Source organism: Sinocyclocheilus rhinocerous, unplaced genomic scaffold (genome assembly GCF_001515625.1).
Source record: "Sinocyclocheilus rhinocerous isolate Xijiao unplaced genomic scaffold, SAMN03320098_v1.1 scaffold865, whole genome shotgun sequence".
In the NCBI taxonomy this organism is placed as follows: Eukaryota; Metazoa; Chordata; class Actinopteri; order Cypriniformes; family Cyprinidae; genus Sinocyclocheilus; species Sinocyclocheilus rhinocerous.
Window position 1 is genome coordinate 286,048 of NW_015646167.1, and position 19,339 is coordinate 305,386.

At 37.1% G+C, this 19,339-nt stretch overlaps 2 protein-coding genes and 1 long non-coding RNA gene across 5 annotated transcripts in view; all 3 read left to right on the plus strand.

Annotated features, from left to right (window-relative positions):
- LOC107707067 (PERQ amino acid-rich with GYF domain-containing protein 1-like) overlaps positions 1–6,149 on the plus strand; it is a 26,849-nt gene extending 20,700 nt beyond the window's left edge. For both annotated transcript variants that reach the window (XM_016510944.1, XM_016510945.1), the window contains exons 21-25: positions 906–1,066; positions 1,295–1,458; positions 1,544–1,591; positions 1,722–1,866; positions 5,445–6,149. In XM_016510944.1, the coding sequence (XP_016366430.1) occupies positions 906–1,066; positions 1,295–1,458; positions 1,544–1,591; positions 1,722–1,866; positions 5,445–5,512 (586 nt within the window). In that variant the 3' untranslated portion in view covers positions 5,513–6,149. The remainder of the gene's footprint in view (positions 1–905; positions 1,067–1,294; positions 1,459–1,543; positions 1,592–1,721; positions 1,867–5,444) is intronic.
- A 3,761-nt stretch (positions 6,150–9,910) lies between these two features.
- LOC107707068 (uncharacterized) lies at positions 9,911–12,742 on the plus strand. Its single transcript, XR_001636221.1, has 3 exons — positions 9,911–10,029; positions 10,944–11,933; positions 12,642–12,742. It is a non-coding gene; the product is annotated as an uncharacterized LOC107707068 (long non-coding RNA).
- Positions 12,743–14,115: 1,373 nt separating this feature from the next.
- The window catches only part of LOC107707069 (telomerase Cajal body protein 1-like), a 15,099-nt gene continuing 9,875 nt past the window's right edge, over positions 14,116–19,339 (plus strand). Inside the window, exons 1-6 of one of the 2 annotated variants that reach the window (XM_016510947.1) lie at positions 14,116–14,344; positions 15,556–15,832; positions 17,293–17,497; positions 17,625–17,720; positions 17,826–17,934; positions 18,242–18,330. In XM_016510947.1, the coding sequence (XP_016366433.1) occupies positions 15,589–15,832; positions 17,293–17,497; positions 17,625–17,720; positions 17,826–17,934; positions 18,242–18,330 (743 nt within the window). In that variant the 5' untranslated portion in view covers positions 14,116–14,344; positions 15,556–15,588. The remainder of the gene's footprint in view (positions 14,345–15,555; positions 15,833–17,292; positions 17,498–17,624; positions 17,721–17,825; positions 17,935–18,241; positions 18,331–19,339) is intronic. The other variant, XM_016510948.1, reaches the window with a different exon arrangement.

The window sequence follows — 19,339 nt, forward strand, 5'->3', positions numbered from 1 at the left end:
TCCCATTCACAAAATTCAAATCACAAATAATACTACTGATGATAAAGAATGGGTTGAATGTTAACAACTTTTATTTCCATATAACTATAAAGTATTATAAAAGTTATAATTATTATATTATAAAAAAAAATATATATATATTGCGACCAAATCATGTGCTCATGCGACCAGCTGAGAAAGTTAGTTGCAAAAGAGCGACCAGTGGGAAGAATGAGTCTGGAGCCCTGATATGCATTATACAGAGGCAAGAGGAAAATAAAAAATACCATCGAAAGACAGTAAGTTCCCCTCAGACATACATTCATATGAACTCCTACCCCTAACTGAATCGCGATTTGTGTAGCATCTCAACCGATTTGAATCGTCGCATATTTAAATCGATTTTCAACCGGCTCGCGGTTAATCGTTTCATCCCTAATGCATTTAGCAGATGCTTTTATCCAAAGCGACATACATTACAAGGTACACATTTACTATTTACACATCTCTACTGGTTCAAAAAATGGTCTAAATGATTGATTAGCAAATCAATCTGAATCACAGTGTTTTTAAAAATCTCTATGCCATAATCAAAAATGACCAGAAAGGTCTTTGAAAAAACATTCTTGTTTGCATTTATGCATGAAAACGTTTACATTGATAGAAAAGATTTAAATTTCAAATCAATGCTGTTCTTTACCTTTCTGTTTATCAAAGAATGCTGAAAAAATGTATCATGGTTTCCACAACATTATTAAGCAGCACAACTGTTTTCAACATTGATAATAAGAAATATTTCTTGAACTCCAAATCATTTATATTTGCCAAAAAAGTAAATCGAACTGGGATTTGAACCCATGACCTTGGTGTTGCTAGTATTATACTCGTGTTTGTTGGAGCTAATCCATTTGTGTGTGTTTCTACAGTGAGCAGTACATGATGAGAGGCCGTAAACGCACTGAGGAAGAGGAGCGGCTGTTGAAACTCCTGCAGGGGATGAAGTCTCAGGACGGCTTCACCACCTGGTGTGAACAGATGCTGCATGCGCTCAACACCTCAGCCAATAACTGCTCCTCTTCCCAGGATGGTAAGACATCTCTCTTTTAGGATTTGCACACACCAGCTCATTTGGGTCACTTTGTAATAAAAAATTATCTGAAATACAAATTCTCTTTTGACAACATCTACTGAAGCTGACGATTATGGTGGAAAGTAATTTAGACTCGTACCTCAGTTTGTAAAACCAAACACAAGACACTTATTAGCCTAGCAGGCCTGAGAGTTTCTAAGCAAAAGTGTGTGTTTGTGTTCACAGTGCCTACTATTGTGGCGTACCTGAAGGAGGTGGAGTCCCCGTATGAGGTGTTGAACATTATCTGCTCCTACCTGGGTGACACTGTTGAAGCCAAAGAGTTTGCCAGACAGTTCCTGGAGCGCCGTGCCAAACAGAAAGCTAACCACCAGAGACAGCAGCAGCAGGTGTGTGTGTGTGTGACAGGAAGATGTAAAGTCTTTGTGTGTGTGTTTGCCTACTCCCACTAAAAATCTTGGTCCTCTTTTATAGCTCTCCAAAGAGATGGCTGGACTTAGCATGAACAACTTCCCTCTGCAGGTATGAGTACAACTCTATATCGACAGTGATTTATATTTCCATGATGGGCAGAACCAAGTCTCATTAGTTGTTTATCTGATTTTTAAGTCCTATTTTTGCCTCTCATTCTCACACTCTTTTTGTCTGTTAGGAGACTGTACGAGGAATGAACCCCAGTGCCCTGCAGTCTATGTTCCAGGCAGTGCATTCTGGGAAGGGGGGTGTGGTCTATGATCACGCAGCAAAGCTGAAGAAGAAACAGCCCACGATGCTGCACTCTGACCCAAGCATCTTAGGTAACCTTTTTTCCTCTTGTACATATAACATGTCCCGAATAGTCTGATTCCAGAACAAATTACTCCTATTAGCTGTGCAATTAATCGAAATACAGTTTCGATTTCGATTTTGGCCTCCAACGATTATGAAAATGCAATAATCGAGATAAAATGATTATTGTGCCCCATTCCGCTCCCTTTCCAGCTGTGTGCTTTCGCTCCTCCATAAAAGCCCAATTTCATGTGGAAATCATGTAATGTGACTTTTGCAAAATGGGACGTGCTTGATTTATTAAAGTTTATTAGATTTAATCATGTTTATAAAAGCGAGAAAGAGAACTTGCACTGTTCCCCTGGAGGATTTCTGTGCATGCGCTCAGAGACGGAACAGAACACAGACAAGTAAAGTCAACTTGTAGCTTAAGGTGCGTGCCTAAACGGTCAAATACCGATGTAAACCCTCGTCGGTATTTAATAAGAAACAAAGGAAGTTTATTTCTTACAGTGAAGACTATGCTGTTTTATTTTACATTTGATTATTCAATTTCTGTAGTAGGCTGTTAACTGAATAGCCTGTACTTTAGACTTGCATAAAAAAACTTAAGCACTGTTTGTTTCATTTGTATCTTTTACATATTTTTTGTTTCATTTGTATCTTTATTGTTTTTTACTAATATTAGCTACCCTAGAATTCTGCTGTGCTATTGAGAATTGTGAAATTTCTCTCGTCTCTAAAATGTAGATGTCATAGCAACCTTATTTACAGAAAATATATATTTGATATATATCGCTATCTTCAAATAAATAACTTTTAAATAAATAAATAAGTTTTGGTCGTGGCCCTTTCATAATCGTGTTAAATAATTGTGATTACAATATTGACCAAAATAAGACCAAAACAGCCCTATCGGCTGGCTATTTTTATTAAATCAAAATTACCATGTAGCGCACAACCAGTGTAGTCCAGTGATTCCCAAACAAATGACTATTTTTAGTGAATTAAACTGGAATTGGATTTCTTCTGAATTCTGAGTGCTCCGGAATTAAATGCTCTGTTTAACTATGAGAAGTTTTCTGAAAAACCTACACTAATATTCAATAGCTTGGGTTCAGTAATTATTATTATTTTTTTTTTATAAAAATACTTTGCTCACACTTTATTTTAAGGTCCAATTCTCGCTATTAATAAACCATTAACTATGACTTTTGTCTCAATAAACTCCTAATTTGCTTCTTATTAATAGTTAGTAAAGTTATTTAATAGGGATGTTCCAAACATGATTTTTGAGGCCGATCGCCGATCACAGAAAGCGGTATCTGCCGATACCGATCACTATAACCGATCTTTTTAAAACCACCTTATTATAATTTATAACTATTTATAGTGATACTTCAATCAGGATTTTTAGACATTTATTCAGGGCCTGAATTTCATTTTTGAAAATTGGGGAAATTCCCCTCTTAGGTGACTCTTGTGAGAGAGGAAGCAGCTTTCACACAGGAGTCCGCTACTGATCCGTGGCTGTTTACCACAAACACAACATTTATCCATTATTGTGATTTCAAATCCAAACATTGTCACTGAAAATGCTTTTCAGCATTGCAATTCTTTTTCTTACACAGTACAGTAATACAATCTTTCACAGACATGTTTAAACACAATAAATATAAGCAACACATCATTCAATCCTTTTTACTTTTGCATTTAATTCTAGATTTATATATTAAGTTGCTCAAGCAAGTGGCAAAACATTTAAACTACTTTTCTTACGTTATCACAAACGTACCATTGACAGAAATAGTCAGCTCTACTGCCTTTCCTTTTGCACTGAAATCTTTATTACAAGCAATCCTGCAGTTCATAAAGAACTTTGTTTTCCTACCTCCACGAGTGCATCTATTATTGCCTTCTTTATCTAAAAGTGCTCCTTTTCCTTTAAAACTAGCCAACAAGCCATATGTGTTGACTGTGAAAGACAGTATACTTTAATTAAATGCATTGATAGTGCAATTGCTACATTTTCGTTTTCATATGTACTGCAAACAATGTGCTGTCACTTTAATTCAGCGCGTGTATCACAGCAAAAATAGACTCGGTGTGGAAACGATCTCTGCACTGCTGCAGACGCACCGCTCCTGAACGCACTGCCGTGTACAGTGTGAATGCTTTAATCCGTTTTAGAGACCGCCGATCAATCATCCCAACGTGATTATTGGCCGATAATGATTGGTAGCCGATCAATCGGAGCACCCCTATTATTTAAGTTTAAGTTTAGGTATTGGGTAGGATTAGGGATGTAGAATATGGTCCTGCAGGATATGTGCTTTATAAGTACTAATAAACAGCCAATATGTTAATAAAAGGCATGCTAATAAGCAAGTAGTTAATAGTGAGAATTGGTCTCTATAATTAATAATTAATAATAATAATAATTCATTACATTTATATAGCGCTTTTCTGGGCACTTAAAGCGCTTTACATAGAAGGGGGGAATCTCCTCAACCACCACCGGTGTGCAGCATCCACCTGGATGATGCGACAGCAGCCATATTGGGCCAGAACGCCCACCACACACCAGCTCATTGGTGGAGAGGATACAGAGTGATGAAGCCAATCAGCATATATGGGGATGGTTAGGAGGCCATGATGGTCAGAGGCCAATGGGCGAATTGTTACACCCCTACTCTTTTTCGGATTTTTAATGACCACAGAGAGTCAGGACCTCGTTTTAACATCTCATTTGAAATACGGTGCTTTTTGTCAGTATAGTGTCCCCGTCACTACACTACACCACACAGACCACAGGGTGAGCACCCCCTGCTGGCCTCACTAACACCTCTTCCAGCAGCAACCTAGTTTTCCCAGGAGGTCTCCCATCCAGGTACTGACCAGGCTCAACCCTGCTTAGCTTCAGTGGGCAACCAGTCTTGGGCTGCAGGTTGATATAGGCAGGTCCCTATACTACAGTGTTACCAATACTTTTATTATGGCATAGATGCATTTAATTCAAAAGTGACAGTGAAGACTTCTACACTGATAGAAAAGATTTCCATTTCAAATAAATGCTGTTCTTTACCCTTTTATTCATCAAAAAATGCTGCAAAACTGTATCACAATTTCCACAAAACAATAAGCAGCACAACTGTTTTCAACATTGATATTAAAATGAAATGATTCTTGAGCACCAAATCAGCATATTAGAATGATTTCTGAAGGATCATGTGACATGAAGACTGGAGTAATGATGCTAAAAATTCAGCTTTGCCATCACAGTAATAAATTATATTTTTTAAGATGTTTTAAATGGAAAAGTTATTTTAAATTGTAATAATATTTCGCAATATTACTGTTTTTTTTCTGTTTTTGACCAAATAATTTCAGCCTTGATCGTAAGAGATTTCTTTAAAAAAAAAAAAGAATCTTACCAACTCCAAACTTTTGAATGGTAGTGTACTTTTAATTCACTGCAGGCTGTTAGATTTGTTTGATATTTTGGCATGCATCTTCTAGAGCAGTGGTCGCCAACCCGTCGATCGTGTTCTAGAGAACCTCTGAAAACTGAATTTGTCTCTCTCTCTCTCTCTCTGTATCTTTTTAGGGTACTCATTCCATGGTGGCCCTGATCGTTATGGTCTAAACGAGATGGAGATGGTCGAGGATTACTGAATACACCGCAATAGCTACACGAGGCCTTTAAACCCGCGGGTCCACCTAATCAGACTCCGCAAGTCGAATGTGCACTGCTTTGAGGGAGAGGGGTTTGGGGATAAGCCAGGAGTAAGGTATCGGTTTAGGGGTGGGTGGGTTTTGCTCTGGGAATAGAAGAATGTAATTCAACAGGGAAGGGAACAGGTGTGAATTTATTTTTGTGTGTGTGTGTTTTCGGGGGATGGGGGGTGATAAAGTTCTGGCACTTACAGCATTAAGCACCTTACACTCAGACTAATGCACTTTATTAAGATTTTTTTTTTTCCTTTTTTCTTTTTCGAGAAGATTTACTTGTATATTTATGTGGTATGCTTCAGAAATATTACCACATATATATACTGTGTGTGTGTGTGTGTGTTGAATCAGAACTGGAGTTTGTGCTGGGAGGAAATGGTGGCGATTGGGGGACCATTGCGTGTTTTAGTTCAGACATTATCAGAAAAACAAATCCTCTCTTTAAAGACAAACACTGTTGTTGTTTTATATACATATATAAAGTTTCTATTAAAAAACGTAAAGCTATTATAAAAAAACTTTGATTATAAAACTTGAAGATTTGCACTCACATAAAATGCAAGTTAAAAAGATAAAAAAAAAAAAATGTGTTAGATGTAATAGATGAATATTTTTGTGATTGTGTGCCTGTGTGTGTGTGTGTCTATGCACGCATGTTTGTTGAAGAATGAGAGTGTGTGTGCGTGTGTGTTTAAAACATACCAGTCTGCACAATGTATTTTTTTAATCGCTTAGACGTATGATCAAAAGAGGTCATTCAGAGTGATTTTTTTTTTTTTTATTGTATGAACTGAATGTGTGAATGTGAACGCTTGTGTACAGGAGGAACTGTGTGTATTACTCCTCTTGTAAATGTGCAGTATGTGAGCGAACGAATGAATGAATGAATGAAAGACAGAGAGAGGGGGCAACGGCACAACACATCCTCTTTCACCAGCCCTTCAATTCCCCAACAAAGAATGACCTCTAGATTCAAACACAAAAGCTTTAGCCCATTTTACGCCAACCAGCACTCTTAGTTTTCATGGTAGGGAGTGCAAGAGACATCTTTTCCTGCCTCCACTGCCTCATCTTTGCCTCTGTGAGGTTTAAGAACATGTCATTAGCGTCATTGTTTTGTTTGTGTGTTGTTGAAGAGCTCAATCTTGTATACCTTTAGGAAATGGTTACTTGTGGTACGTATGTTGCGAGTGTGTTTTTTTCTGTCCCCACGTGTGCCTAAGAACTAAAGGGCGAATGATTAGACTTCATTGCTGCCATTGAGACATTATTTTTTTTTAGCAAAGGGGCGTGGTTTCCTTTGGAAGGCTCCGCCCCCCACATGCCTCTCATGCTTATTAAACAAGAGCCTATCTCTGTACAGTTCTGTTGTAGCTTGGGGATGTGTGGATGAAAGAAATGTTTGATATTTGGTGGATATGACCTAACATTGCCTTTCTGTCCACTCTCTTGCTCTCGAGTGACTGAGGTTTTGACTATTTCTGGTTTAAAAAAAAAAAATGATCGCAACAAACTGTGCAAGTGCACTCAGCAGTGCACAAAATGTCTGTATATTTTGTTACTTGTTCATTGTTGTTGTCAACGACAATGATGGTGATTTATTTTTTCTTTTAATGTTATATATGATTATATATGAATCTATGAATATAAACAAAGTATTGGACTACAAAGGAAGAGCACTTGGGGCTGCTACTTTTTTTGTTCGTTTTGAAAAGTTTCCTTGGATTTTTTTTTTTAGTTGCCACCATGTGAAGTGCATTTGTGTACTTTTTTTCTTTCCTTCTTAAAAAAAAAATCTTGAATGTATTCCAAAAATGTAACGGTGTAGATGGAGTTGCTTAACACAGGATATTAAAGTGTAATCAGGAGCGAAATCGAAAATCGTTCACGAAAGGCTACCACAAAAACACACTGCCTTTACAATCCTGTTCATACAGACTTTGACTATGAAAAAGAGAACTTTTATTCCATACTGGAGTTTTGGTTGTTTACAAACCGCACAGACATTTGTGGGTGCTTTTTTCCCCTTTATTTTTTGTGGTGATTGAATATGTGATTCTGCAGTTGCAAATCATTTTGTCGGAGGGACTTCAATGGCATGACGTCAGACCCTTCCTTTGCATGTGGATATGAGCGCAGCCTATATAGCTTGCTGACTGAAACAAACTTGGATCGCTGGAACACAAGTAATGGAATTACATCAAAGATTTCTTCTTGTACCTTTATCTCACTGACAGGGTGTGTTTTTAAGAATCATAAAGGCGACCATATTTTGTTTACCGAACTTCTGTTCTTTTGTTTACTTTTGACTAATCTTTCTTTGTAATGCAATCAAATTGATCATCAAGACAGAAGAAATGCTTTATGTACCTGGAAAGAAGGCAAAAATCAAGACAGCACAGATGACCTCTTGGTACTGTAAGATGCATATTGAATGCTTTAACATTTTTCCCTTTTACCCAATCATTTCTTGGCTTGTGGATTTGGAAGGCTCCGCCCCCCACATGCCTCTCATGCTTATTAAACAAGAGCCTATCTCTGTACAGTTCTGTTGTAGCTTGGGGATGTGTGGATGAAAGAAATGTTTGATATTTGGTGGATATGACCTAACATTGCCTTTCTGTCCACTCTTTTGCTCTGGAGTGACTGAGGTTTTGACTATTTCTGGTTTAAAAAAAAAAAATGATCGCAACAAACTGTGCAAGTGCACTCAGCAGTGCACAAAATGTCTGTATATTTTGTTACTTGTTCATTGTTGTTGTCAACGACAATGATGGTGATTTATTTTTTCTTTTAATGTTATATATGATTATATATGAATCTATGAATATAAACAAAGTATTGGACTACAAAGGAAGAGCACTTGGGGCTGCTACTTTTTTTGTTCGTTTTGAAAAGTTTCCTTGGATTTTTTTTTTTAGTTGCCACCATGTGAAGTGCATTTGTGTACTTTTTTTCTTTCCTTCTTAAAAAAAAAATCTTGAATGTATTCCAAAAATGTAACGGTGTAGATGGAGTTGCTTAACACAGGATATTAAAGTGTAATCAGGAGCGAAATCGAAAATCGTTCACGAAAGGCTACCACAAAAACACACTGCCTTTACAATCCTGTTCATACAGACTTTGACTATGAAAAAGAGAACTTTTATTCCATACTGGAGTTTTGGTTGTTTACAAACCGCACAGACATTTGTGGGTGCTTTTTTCCCCTTTATTTTTTGTGGTGATTGAATATGTGATTCTGCAGTTGCAAATCATTTTGTCGGAGGGACTTCAATGGCATGACGTCAGACCCTTCCTTTGCATGTGGATATGAGCGCAGCCTATATAGCTTGCTGACTGAAACAAACTTGGATCGCTGGAACACAAGTAATGGAATTACATCAAAGATTTCTTCTTGTACCTTTATCTCACTGACAGGGTGTGTTTTTAAGAATCATAAAGGCGACCATATTTTGTTTACCGAACTTCTGTTCTTTTGTTTACTTTTGACTAATCTTTCTTTGTAATGCAATCAAATTGATCATCAAGACAGAAGAAATGCTTTATGTACCTGGAAAGAAGGCAAAAATCAAGACAGCACAGATGACCTCTTGGCACTGTAAGATGCATATTGAATGCTTTAACATTTTTCCCTTTTACCCAATCATTTCTTGGCTTGTGGATTATGTTGGATGGACATATCTGTGATGGATGTTGATGAGAAGAGCAACAAAAGAACATATGTATGACCTCAGATCTGCCAGATAATTAATTGGACAGCGTGAACATGTTTTCTTATTTTTGTGTTTTCACCGGACGGGGTGTCATGGCCATCATCTTCATAAAGATAACAAAGGGACTAGCACTGCCCTGATACCCTCGCTATGCACTTTTCATTTGCTCAAAACTGTGAGGAACTTTTACTTGGGCTTGGAGAGCGCAGACAGAACGCAAGATGCCCGTTTCTGTCAGCAGATGGATGCTTCGAGGGTTTTTGATGCCCTTGCATGAGACTCATTCTCCTTATGATGGTTGTTTCTCAGTCTGCTTGAGAACGTCACCACGCAAGCTTTACCGTAAATGGATAAGGGACGTTTCAGACACATTGGGACTTGAGGAAATATCATTGGAATTTTCCCATGGAGGATTTTCACTGAACAATGTTGATATTTAAAACTATACGAACAGTCTCCAAACTTGGTTAAAATGTGGAGATTCAGAACAGATTGACTCGACAGTGTTCTCCGTTATGTAAAAAGGATTAAACCGCTCGGTCCAGGGTGCTAGCCAACGCAAAAGGATGTTTTTTGTTTTTTTTTGTGGACTGGAATTATTTCATTGATGACTGAAAAATACTTTTCTTGTACTAGAGATAAAGAACCAATAAGCTCCATCAGCTCTACCGCCACCTGTTGACTGCATGGCTGAAATTCACCTTTGGCTTGAAGTAGTTACTGCGCTACAAGACCGTCTGTTTGGTAATGAACACTATTAATTTATTCTTTCATTTGTTTGGTTATATATGTTAATTCATTCATTGTTTCATTCATTTATTGATTTTCCTTCCCCTATTCTATCCTAAAATGTGACCCTGGACCACAAAACCAGTCGTAAGGGTCAATTTTTCATAACTGTTGAGCTACTTCAGGTTAAGTTTGTTCAACTGACAAAAAATTACTTGGCAACCCCCAGAACATCCTAGCAAAAAAAAAGAAAAGAAAAAAAGCTGCATTATTTAAAGGGGTCATATGATGCGATTTCAATTTTTCCTTTCTCTTTGGAGTGTTACAAGCTCTTGGTGCATAAAGAAGATCTGTAAAGTTGCAAAGACTAAAGTCTCAAATCCAAAGAGATATTCTTTATAAAAGTTAAGAGTCAACCACACCTACCTAAAACGGCTCGTTCGAACACGCCCCCACATACCTACTTTATGTCTTGTCGCTCCGGCCGGACACGGCATCAACAGTATGGTGAGGGGCGTAACATTTCCGTCTCACGCTTGAGGTATTCGGCCAATCACAACGCACTGGATAGTTGGCCAATCAGAGCACACCTCGCTTTTCAGACCGATTAGTTTTGTAAAAATCGACGCGTTTCAAAAAGGCGGGGCATAGAGGAGAAACAATACTGTACAGTATGTGGAAAATGTGTTTTTTTAACTTTAAACCGCATAAACACATTTCATTACACCAAATACACAAAATAATGTTCTTTTTAGCAGCATCATATGACCCCTTTAATCAAAAATACAATAAAAACCGTAATATTGTGAAATTTTAAAATTTACCTTTAAAAAAAACTCATTAGATCTACTCTTCGTTTTTTTTTCTTAAATGATGAGATGTTCCTCAAATTGTTTTTAATTCCACTTCCTTTTCTCTGCTTTGATTAGATCTTTGCTGTTCCAGATCTTCAGATGAAGACGGAGGCTCTCCAGTGCTTCGTGTTGCATCTCCATCTCCCCTTAATTCCTGTCCTCATCCTTCAGAGAAAGATCCCAAGGTCAGGAATTTCAAACAGCACATGAAATGATGACTGCATGACAAGAACTAAAAGCCCAGAAGGAAGTGGAGGGCTGCAGCTTCATTGCACCGTATTCGGACTACTCAGAGGAACATGTTTCCTTGCTAGGAGGAGGGAGTGAACTGTGAATGCTGGAACAGAGAACTATGAGATCTCAAACATGCACAGAATAGTTCTGCTCGAGTGCAGCCAGGGTTAAACACCGTGCACACATTATTAATAACTGAAATACACCTGCATACACACACATCAAAAAAATGAATTGTTGAATACACACACACTGACATGGCTTAACTACACTTCATCTCTGGCTGCCATGTAAATAATGTATATATCCCTAACCCTTTTCCCTTTCTCTGTTGGGTTTCAGGTTTGATTTTCTTTTCTTTCTTCTCTTTTAATGACATGCCTTAACAGTTCAGTTTTGCCTATTAAGGCACACTTAAGATGTGTAAAACAAAAAAAAAGTGTTAACAGTCAGCGAGACTAGCTCTGTGATAGTAGCGTGTGATTTTATTTAATAAACCCTTGAAACATTGTTTATGAACCTGCAAAATGATTTATATCAAATGATCCCCACAAAAGACATGCAATTACTTCTTGGTTTTAACTGGGCAAGTATTTCTGATGATTCAACCTAATGTTAAAATGGTTTTTGCTTTGCAGTTTCAATATTAGAGGCAAAAACTGTTTCCAGGTCAGAATTATCAAATGTTTTCATTTTTGATCTCAAAATAGATGTGGCTGTGCAGAAGTACTTTTACTAACACATGCTTGAGTGTCAGCTTCAGCTGTTACTGAGCTAAAGATCATAAAGGATGGGATTTGTTGGTGGAGGTGATGCACGCCATTATCTTGAGTAAGGTATTGCCCTTTAAAAAATGATTAATTGTGTAATGTTGCAGGTCAGATTAAACTAGAGATGCCTAATGTCTTTACTGGTATGCAAAAATCCATGTTTTAAAATGTTAATGATGATAAAAATACATGTTTCTTATATTTATTGATTTAGTGTGTGAAGCAGCAATACTGTATTGACTGTCACAGAGCTGTGTGTTCATGTTAAAGTGATCAACTGAATAACAGTGGCATTGGCTGATTCTAAATCATAAAATCTCATGCTAGTCATCCTTGCTATCACACACATCTGAGGTGGATGTCTTTTGAAATTTCCAGAGATGCAACAATTCAAGAAAGGTCATAAGAAACCATTTTGACAATAATGTTTGAATATTCATTATGTAAATAGTTTTTGGGGGTTTCTGGTTTGTTTGAAGAAAAACAATAAATACTTCAGAATGAAGCACTTGTGAGAACTTTGTTATTTTTCACTATTTAGCATTTGACATTAAAAAAAAATTTGAATTAAATTTTACATTTCAAATACTGGAAAAAATGTAGGAAATGTACCCTTTGTTACAAAACATGGTGCCTTAGCTTCTGTGGTACTTGGATTCGACAAAAAAAAAATCCATATTCAAAGCATGAATTTGAAAGAAAATAGTAAAATTATGATTAAGTGCATTAAATGTATAAGATTTCTGTTCAAAATGTTCTATCTGTGTAGAAAACTGATCTAACTAAACGGTGAACTAAACCGTAAGTGGGAGCAGTTAAGAAAAAACACTGCAGCCAGCTGAGACGATGATCAGCTACACCGAAGGCTGGAGGAGATGGTCGGCTACACCGAAGGCTGGAGGAGATGGTCGGCTAATCGGCTACACGGAGGAGATGGTCGGCTACACCGAAGGCTGGAGGAGATGGTCGGCTACACCAAAGGCTGGAGAGATGATTGGCTACACCGAAGGCTGGAGGAGATGATCGGCTACACCGAAGGCTGGAGGAGATGGTCGGCTTCACACGACACCACTCAGTGCCACAAACTGAATGTAACTTATGTGTGTGCAGAAGAAAACCGACTGCTGTGGCGTAAACTCAATGAGTACTGGATGTCTGATAGTTTTTTGGTGACAACAATCATTAGGTAAAGTACTATAAAGGTATGCCAAACCTTTATTGCAGAGGTTCTCAACTCTGGCCCTCTAGGTCCACTTTCCTGCAGAGTTTAGCTCCAACCATACTAAAATACACCTGAACAGGCAAATCAAGGTCTTCAAGATTACAATAAAGTTACAGTGTGTTTGATCAAGGTTGGGGCTTAATTCTGTAGGAAATGGACTTTGAGGGTCAGAGTTGAGAATTTTATGGCCTTATGCTGCTTCTCATGTCAGACCAAAGGAAAATTCTCACTTCATTTTAAATACTTCTGTTAACCTTATGTACCTCAGATTGGATCCGCCTGCATAAATACTATTTTAGACAACTGTGACAGGCACAAAATTATCCCTCATTTGTGGAGTCCTGGACACAGAGTAGCAGTGATTACTGACTGTTTTGAGATTTTCACAGAAACCATTCAGTGCCCACGTGTCTTCTATCTTCAAGCACCATTGCACTATTAAGTATTTGACATATCATCTTGCACATCTAAGAATACATGTAGGAATGATCATCAGAAATGTTTGTCAGAAGCATAAAATCTTAATTTTTAACATTTATTCAACTTTCTTTGTAGTGCTTACAACTTTCTTTGTGTCCACTTCATAAAACAGTATGTTGATGGTTTATCATACTTGTCACATCTTCTGTTATGCATTTTAAAACTGATTTTTTAACCAGTGTTGCATTAATAATAAAGTATGTACAATGGTATTTTCATAAATATGTTTTGATTGTCTCCGTGTTATCAGTACTTTGACAGCCAAAAGAAGTACAGAAACCAAATGTTGAACAAACAGGGTAAGGTTTAATGGTGTAGACTCACATGACGTAATTACTTACAGTTGTCCAAATTATGTGTGCAAATCAATGGTAGACAAAAACAGAACATATAATCAAGTATAAGTAAATAAGTTCTTGTACCATAAACAAGAGGCAGAAATGCGGGCGGCACTCGACTATTTGCGGTCAATGTTGTTAATCAATGACAATTTATATAAATTACGGTTCCTGAAATCTTTCCTGAGATTATCTCGCAAATATCGCGAGAGTCAGGTGACCTGGCAACGCACACTGCAGGCATGGCGGCGCCCTGTGCTTACAAACACGACGCATGAGTTCCTGTGTATTGTAGGTTCAACGCAATGCGTTTGTAGTTGAGATGCTCAGAAACTGTCATCTGAATTTAGTAAGACACATACACCGAGGAATTTTGTCTGATTTGTAAGATTCAGAGCACAACACGACTGATACGAATCAAAGAAACAACAGGTACGTTAGAGTGACTCTTTTTTGGCTGGACGAGCTGCTGTACACTGAAAAATATTCGTAATTTTAAGAATACAACCCTGAAGACCTGTTAATTTAGACCTGATAACTTGTATAAGAGTATGTATGTGTGTGTGTGTGTGTGTATGGTTTTGTGGTCCAGGGTCACATATAAAAGAATATGTCTATTAGATTTATCAGGACAGTAGCAGTTGTAATTGTAATTTAGCAGTTGTGGTTTTTGGAGGTAAAAACCGAATTATCTTGTATATAGGTTATATGTAAAATTATGCATTAGTAATACATAACTTATTTACTTAAACTCAGGGTGCGAACTACGGGGGAGCTAGGGGGAGCTCGGCTCCCCTTAATAAGACATGGGCTCCCCTGAAAACGTGATTTGTGAAATTTTGGGGGGTCTCAAAAAATATTGACAATGTGTTATTTTGACCTGCAATTTCAGTTTTGTGTAATGTGATCGTCGTAGATTATTACGTGTAAAATTGCAAAAATAACATTCATTCAAGCATGACGGCGATTTAAACCTAATTAACTTCAATAAAGATAACTATACATGCTATTCTTGTCACAACAAGTGGGCTCCCCCAAAGACCACGGTATAGTTCGAACACTGCTTAAACTTATAGTCAACAATACATGTATCTTTACAATAAAATATTTGTTAAATGTTATATATTGTTCATATTAAATGCATTTTGTCAGTAAAAAAAAAAAAATTTATATATTAAGTATTTAAGTAATTCTGTCATTTTGTAGTAAACCTAATTATATATATTATAAAACGGTAAAAGAAAATTCTGAGAAGTTCCTGCCTGACACATCACTATTCGTTATAGTTTAGAAATGATAAATTATTTTGATATCAAAAGGGAAAGCATTCCTAAGGTAGTATTTTCTGCCTAGTTTCTTTTGAAACTTTGATATGCATATAGCAGAAACTATTACTTTAGTTGGAATTTATGGGTTTCATAAATGAGTTTCATTTTATTATAAGTGATGTCGCTGTTTTTACTGTTTTGTAATAAAAATAATATGGTTTAAATTTTACGAACTACGTATCTTCTTTTATATTGTAGTCAGATTACTGTGAATGTGTAAGCTTATATAATGTGTATATAAGTATCACTGCCAGTGTATGTCATCTGTACGTGAAATCCATGACTGAAATGATATAAATTGTGCATGTTCCACAGGCCACTGAACATAGAGATACCTCTGTAAACGGGATGTCCGGTGCAGCTCAGGGCAGTGATGGTGGTGCAGGACAGGATGCAGAAGCTGATGGAGAACCTCCTCATGAGGCTTATCATCAGGGAGAGGTGGAAGGAGAAGAGGAAGCACCACCAGCAGCAAAACAGCCTCGACTGGAGCAGGAAGATCCAGGTCTTGATTTACAAATGATACAGATGCCTGTGGTGCCTTCAGTGGACCCGTGTGGGAGCCAAGGTGCTGCTGGGACTTTAGAGGAAGGTGAGGCCTTTGTCATTTTTAAAAAGCACTTTCTAACGTCTGATCTACAGCATCCTGTTTGGCACACTGTCAATATGCTCTTCTGATGTCTTAATATGTGATATAAACTCCATATGTGGTACTCTTGCCGCCATATTTAAAGAATTACATGGATCTTGTCCTTTAGTCTTTCATATGCATCCAATTTTATAGTTAAACAGCTCTCTGTAAGTGAACTGCTGGTTCCTTCCAAAAATTTGGATCTGACGTTATTTTTCTTGGCTCTGAAATGAAATGTAATTGAACTGTTCAGAGTTTTTTTTTTTCATGGTTCGTCACATGTGAATGCTATTGAATGTTGTTCATTTGTTCAGTATAACTGTCAAGTAACATCAAAGTAGAAAGTAATACATTTTAAAGTAGAGAATAGTGCTTCAATTAATTTTATTCAGTTAGGTTTTTAGTAAAGATGGATCTTAAAAATTGTATTTTTTTACGATATGAGGTGCCCTGCTTTATGTAAAGCGTAAAAGATTTTATAAATCCACTAATATGACTGAAGTCTACATCATGTGAATGTACATAATAGTAAACATTTTTTAACAATTTCTGTTTGTAAAACATTTAAATCATTACTGACACATTAAATTGGAAATAATGGAAAAATAAATGTACCCTTTGTTACAAAAAAAAAAAAAGGGTATTTTTACTTATTTAGATGCTGGGATTCACAAAAAAACTGACCCTATTACAAGCATTCAAGTTAATATTTGGCTTATGTCATGTTTATTAAATGAAATTTGTAGGGTGTTAAAGGAAAAAATTTATATAATATAAATTAAGATTTGGACAACAGATACTTGACATAAAAATGAACATTTTGTCGCATCAAAATAAAAAATTACAGCATTAAGTTCTGTATGTTAAGTGTTCTTACTATATTGTGCACATTAAAGATTTTTAAAGGAATAGTTAATGCAAAAACAAAAATGTTATAAAAAAAAATTAAGACTTTCTAAACCAGTATGACTGAAATGTATTGGTCACTATTTTCCATGCAATCACAATGAAAGAGGAATGGAGCTTTGCAGCTTCAGAGAAGACTTTTTCTTTACACACAAGTCTTATTTTGTGATATTTTTGAAGCTTAAAAGCCATAGTTCCCATTTCTTGTAATTGTTTGGAAAAGAGCGACCATTAAAGCTACATAGAGCAACATACTTAATTCTCTTATCTATGGAAGAAGAAAGTCATGTGTTTAGAGCAACAATGTGAGTAAATGTTGAAATTTTTTGAAACTAAAAAACTATACCTTTAGCCGCTCAACAAATAGAGATGATTATTGCCTTAAATTATTGCTGACAATTTTCCTCTTTTCCCAATTTAAAGTCCATTTCAAATGCACAAAAAATAACAAAATGTTCTAAATTCTGTAAATACAAGTAACACATTTTAGCGTCTTACTTCACTTGTCACCTAAGGTGTCCGTGTTAATTTGATGCTGTCAGTTGCCTGTCATCAGACTGATGAAACAGGACAGGCTATGGGACCTGAGGAAGTTGAAGGAGACGTGGAATGGCATCAAAACGGAGCAGAGAACAGAGAAATGCTCGGACCAAATGAGGAGGACAGAGCAAATGAGCCTGAGAAGAACAATTCAGAAGACAACTCTGCTGAGCAGCGCTAGTAAGTGCACCGCTCATCTTAAGCTGCTGTGAAAGGAAATATGGTGGGAACAAATGTGTTGCAGTTGCAGTGGGACAGGGATATTTTCAGCTAGTCAGTGTATGCTGTCTCTTCGCTGTGTTCACAGTCATAGCCTCGACTTTAGCCAGAACCCTCAGATGCTGACGGGCTCCTGGGCCGAGTACACCCACACCGCCGAGAATTACCTCAGAGGCTGCAAATGGTGATCACTGATGAAAGCAAGCTGTTTATGATGGCTGTAGAGTATAAACTGTATCACAGAGATGCTAATGCACCATCTATCTCTCTTCATGACGTCTCTCTGCAGGGCTCCGGATGGTTCCTGCATTGTCTCAAACAGCGCTGATAACATTCTTCGTGTGTATAACCTCCCGCCTGAGCTGTACAGCAGCCACTGGGACATGCTTTCTGAGATGGTCAGCCTCTTCTAGAATATCATATCATATTTATCTGTACAAGTAAAAATACTACGCTGAGATCAGTTCCCTTTGTATGTAGAACTGACTTTAGGCCAGTGTTCAAGATGATAAATGTCTCATGACACAATTTAAATATGGATTCTACTTAATGCTGGCTTCTTCATTTTGAAAGTCTGGAGTGAAAGGATCACTTTTTTACTTTACTTCCAAACCCTTGATATACTTATACATATGTAAACAATCTGATTTGCTGTATGCAGGATATGGGCCCATAATGGTGTTGCTTCTGTTTGTGTGCACTCAGAGTCCAGTGCTGAAGATGACAGAAGGAGACACCATCTATGACTACTGCTGGTTCCCCAAGATGACTTCTATGGACCCGGACACATGCTTGTAAGTTTTCCTGTCTGTTCAAGCTCTCCTAAATCAACAGTTAAAAGCATCAAGCAGGTTTTTTTTTTTTACAACCTTCTTTTTTCCACATGAATTAAATTGTTTAAATTATTAAATTGTCATATATATGTGACCCTGGACCACAAAACCAGTCTTAAGTCGCTGGGGTATATTTGTAGCAATAGCCAAAAATACACTGTATGGGTCAAAATTATTGATTTTTCTTTTATGCCAAAAATCATTAGGATATTAAGTAAAGATCATGTTCCATGAAGATATTTTGTAAATTTCCTACCGTAAATAAATAAAAACTTCATTTTTGATTAGTAATATGCATTGCCAAGAACTTCATTTGGACAACTTTAAAGGCAATTTTCTCAATATTTGGAGTTTTTGCACCCTCAGATTCCAGATTTTCAAATAGTATCTCGACCAAATATTGTCCTGTCATAGCAAATCATACATCAATGGAAAGCTTATTTATTCAGATCTCAGACGATGTATAAATCTAAATTTTTAAAAAATGACCCTTATGACTGGTTTTGTGGTCACATATGTGGATCCAAATAAAACAAGCATTCTTTGGGCATGCTTTTTAATGTTTGGGAATTTTTTTTCATCCAGTGAGGCATAAAACTTGTTAACTGGTGCTGTCTGAAACTTCTCCTTCAAAGTACTGTCACACTGGATGTCGATGAGTTCCAGTTGTGTGTCTGGTGGTGCTTTCTCGCTGTCAAAAGATAGGGGGCATGAGACAAGTTCAAGCTCAGTCTCAAATTTAGCAAAGTCTGTGAAGCGGTGGGAAAATTCTGCATGCAGGTCGATCAAAGTGCTGCTGTACCTCTCAATGTGTTATTGGTGTGCTTAGTCCGGTCAGTGTAGGAAAATGAGCGAAATCTCAGCTGGATATCTGTCTGGAGAACAGTACAAGTTTGGCCTCGAACGCTTTCACGTTGCTGTACAGTTCGTGCACAAAAACGTCCTTTCCCTGAAGTCTCAAATTGAGATC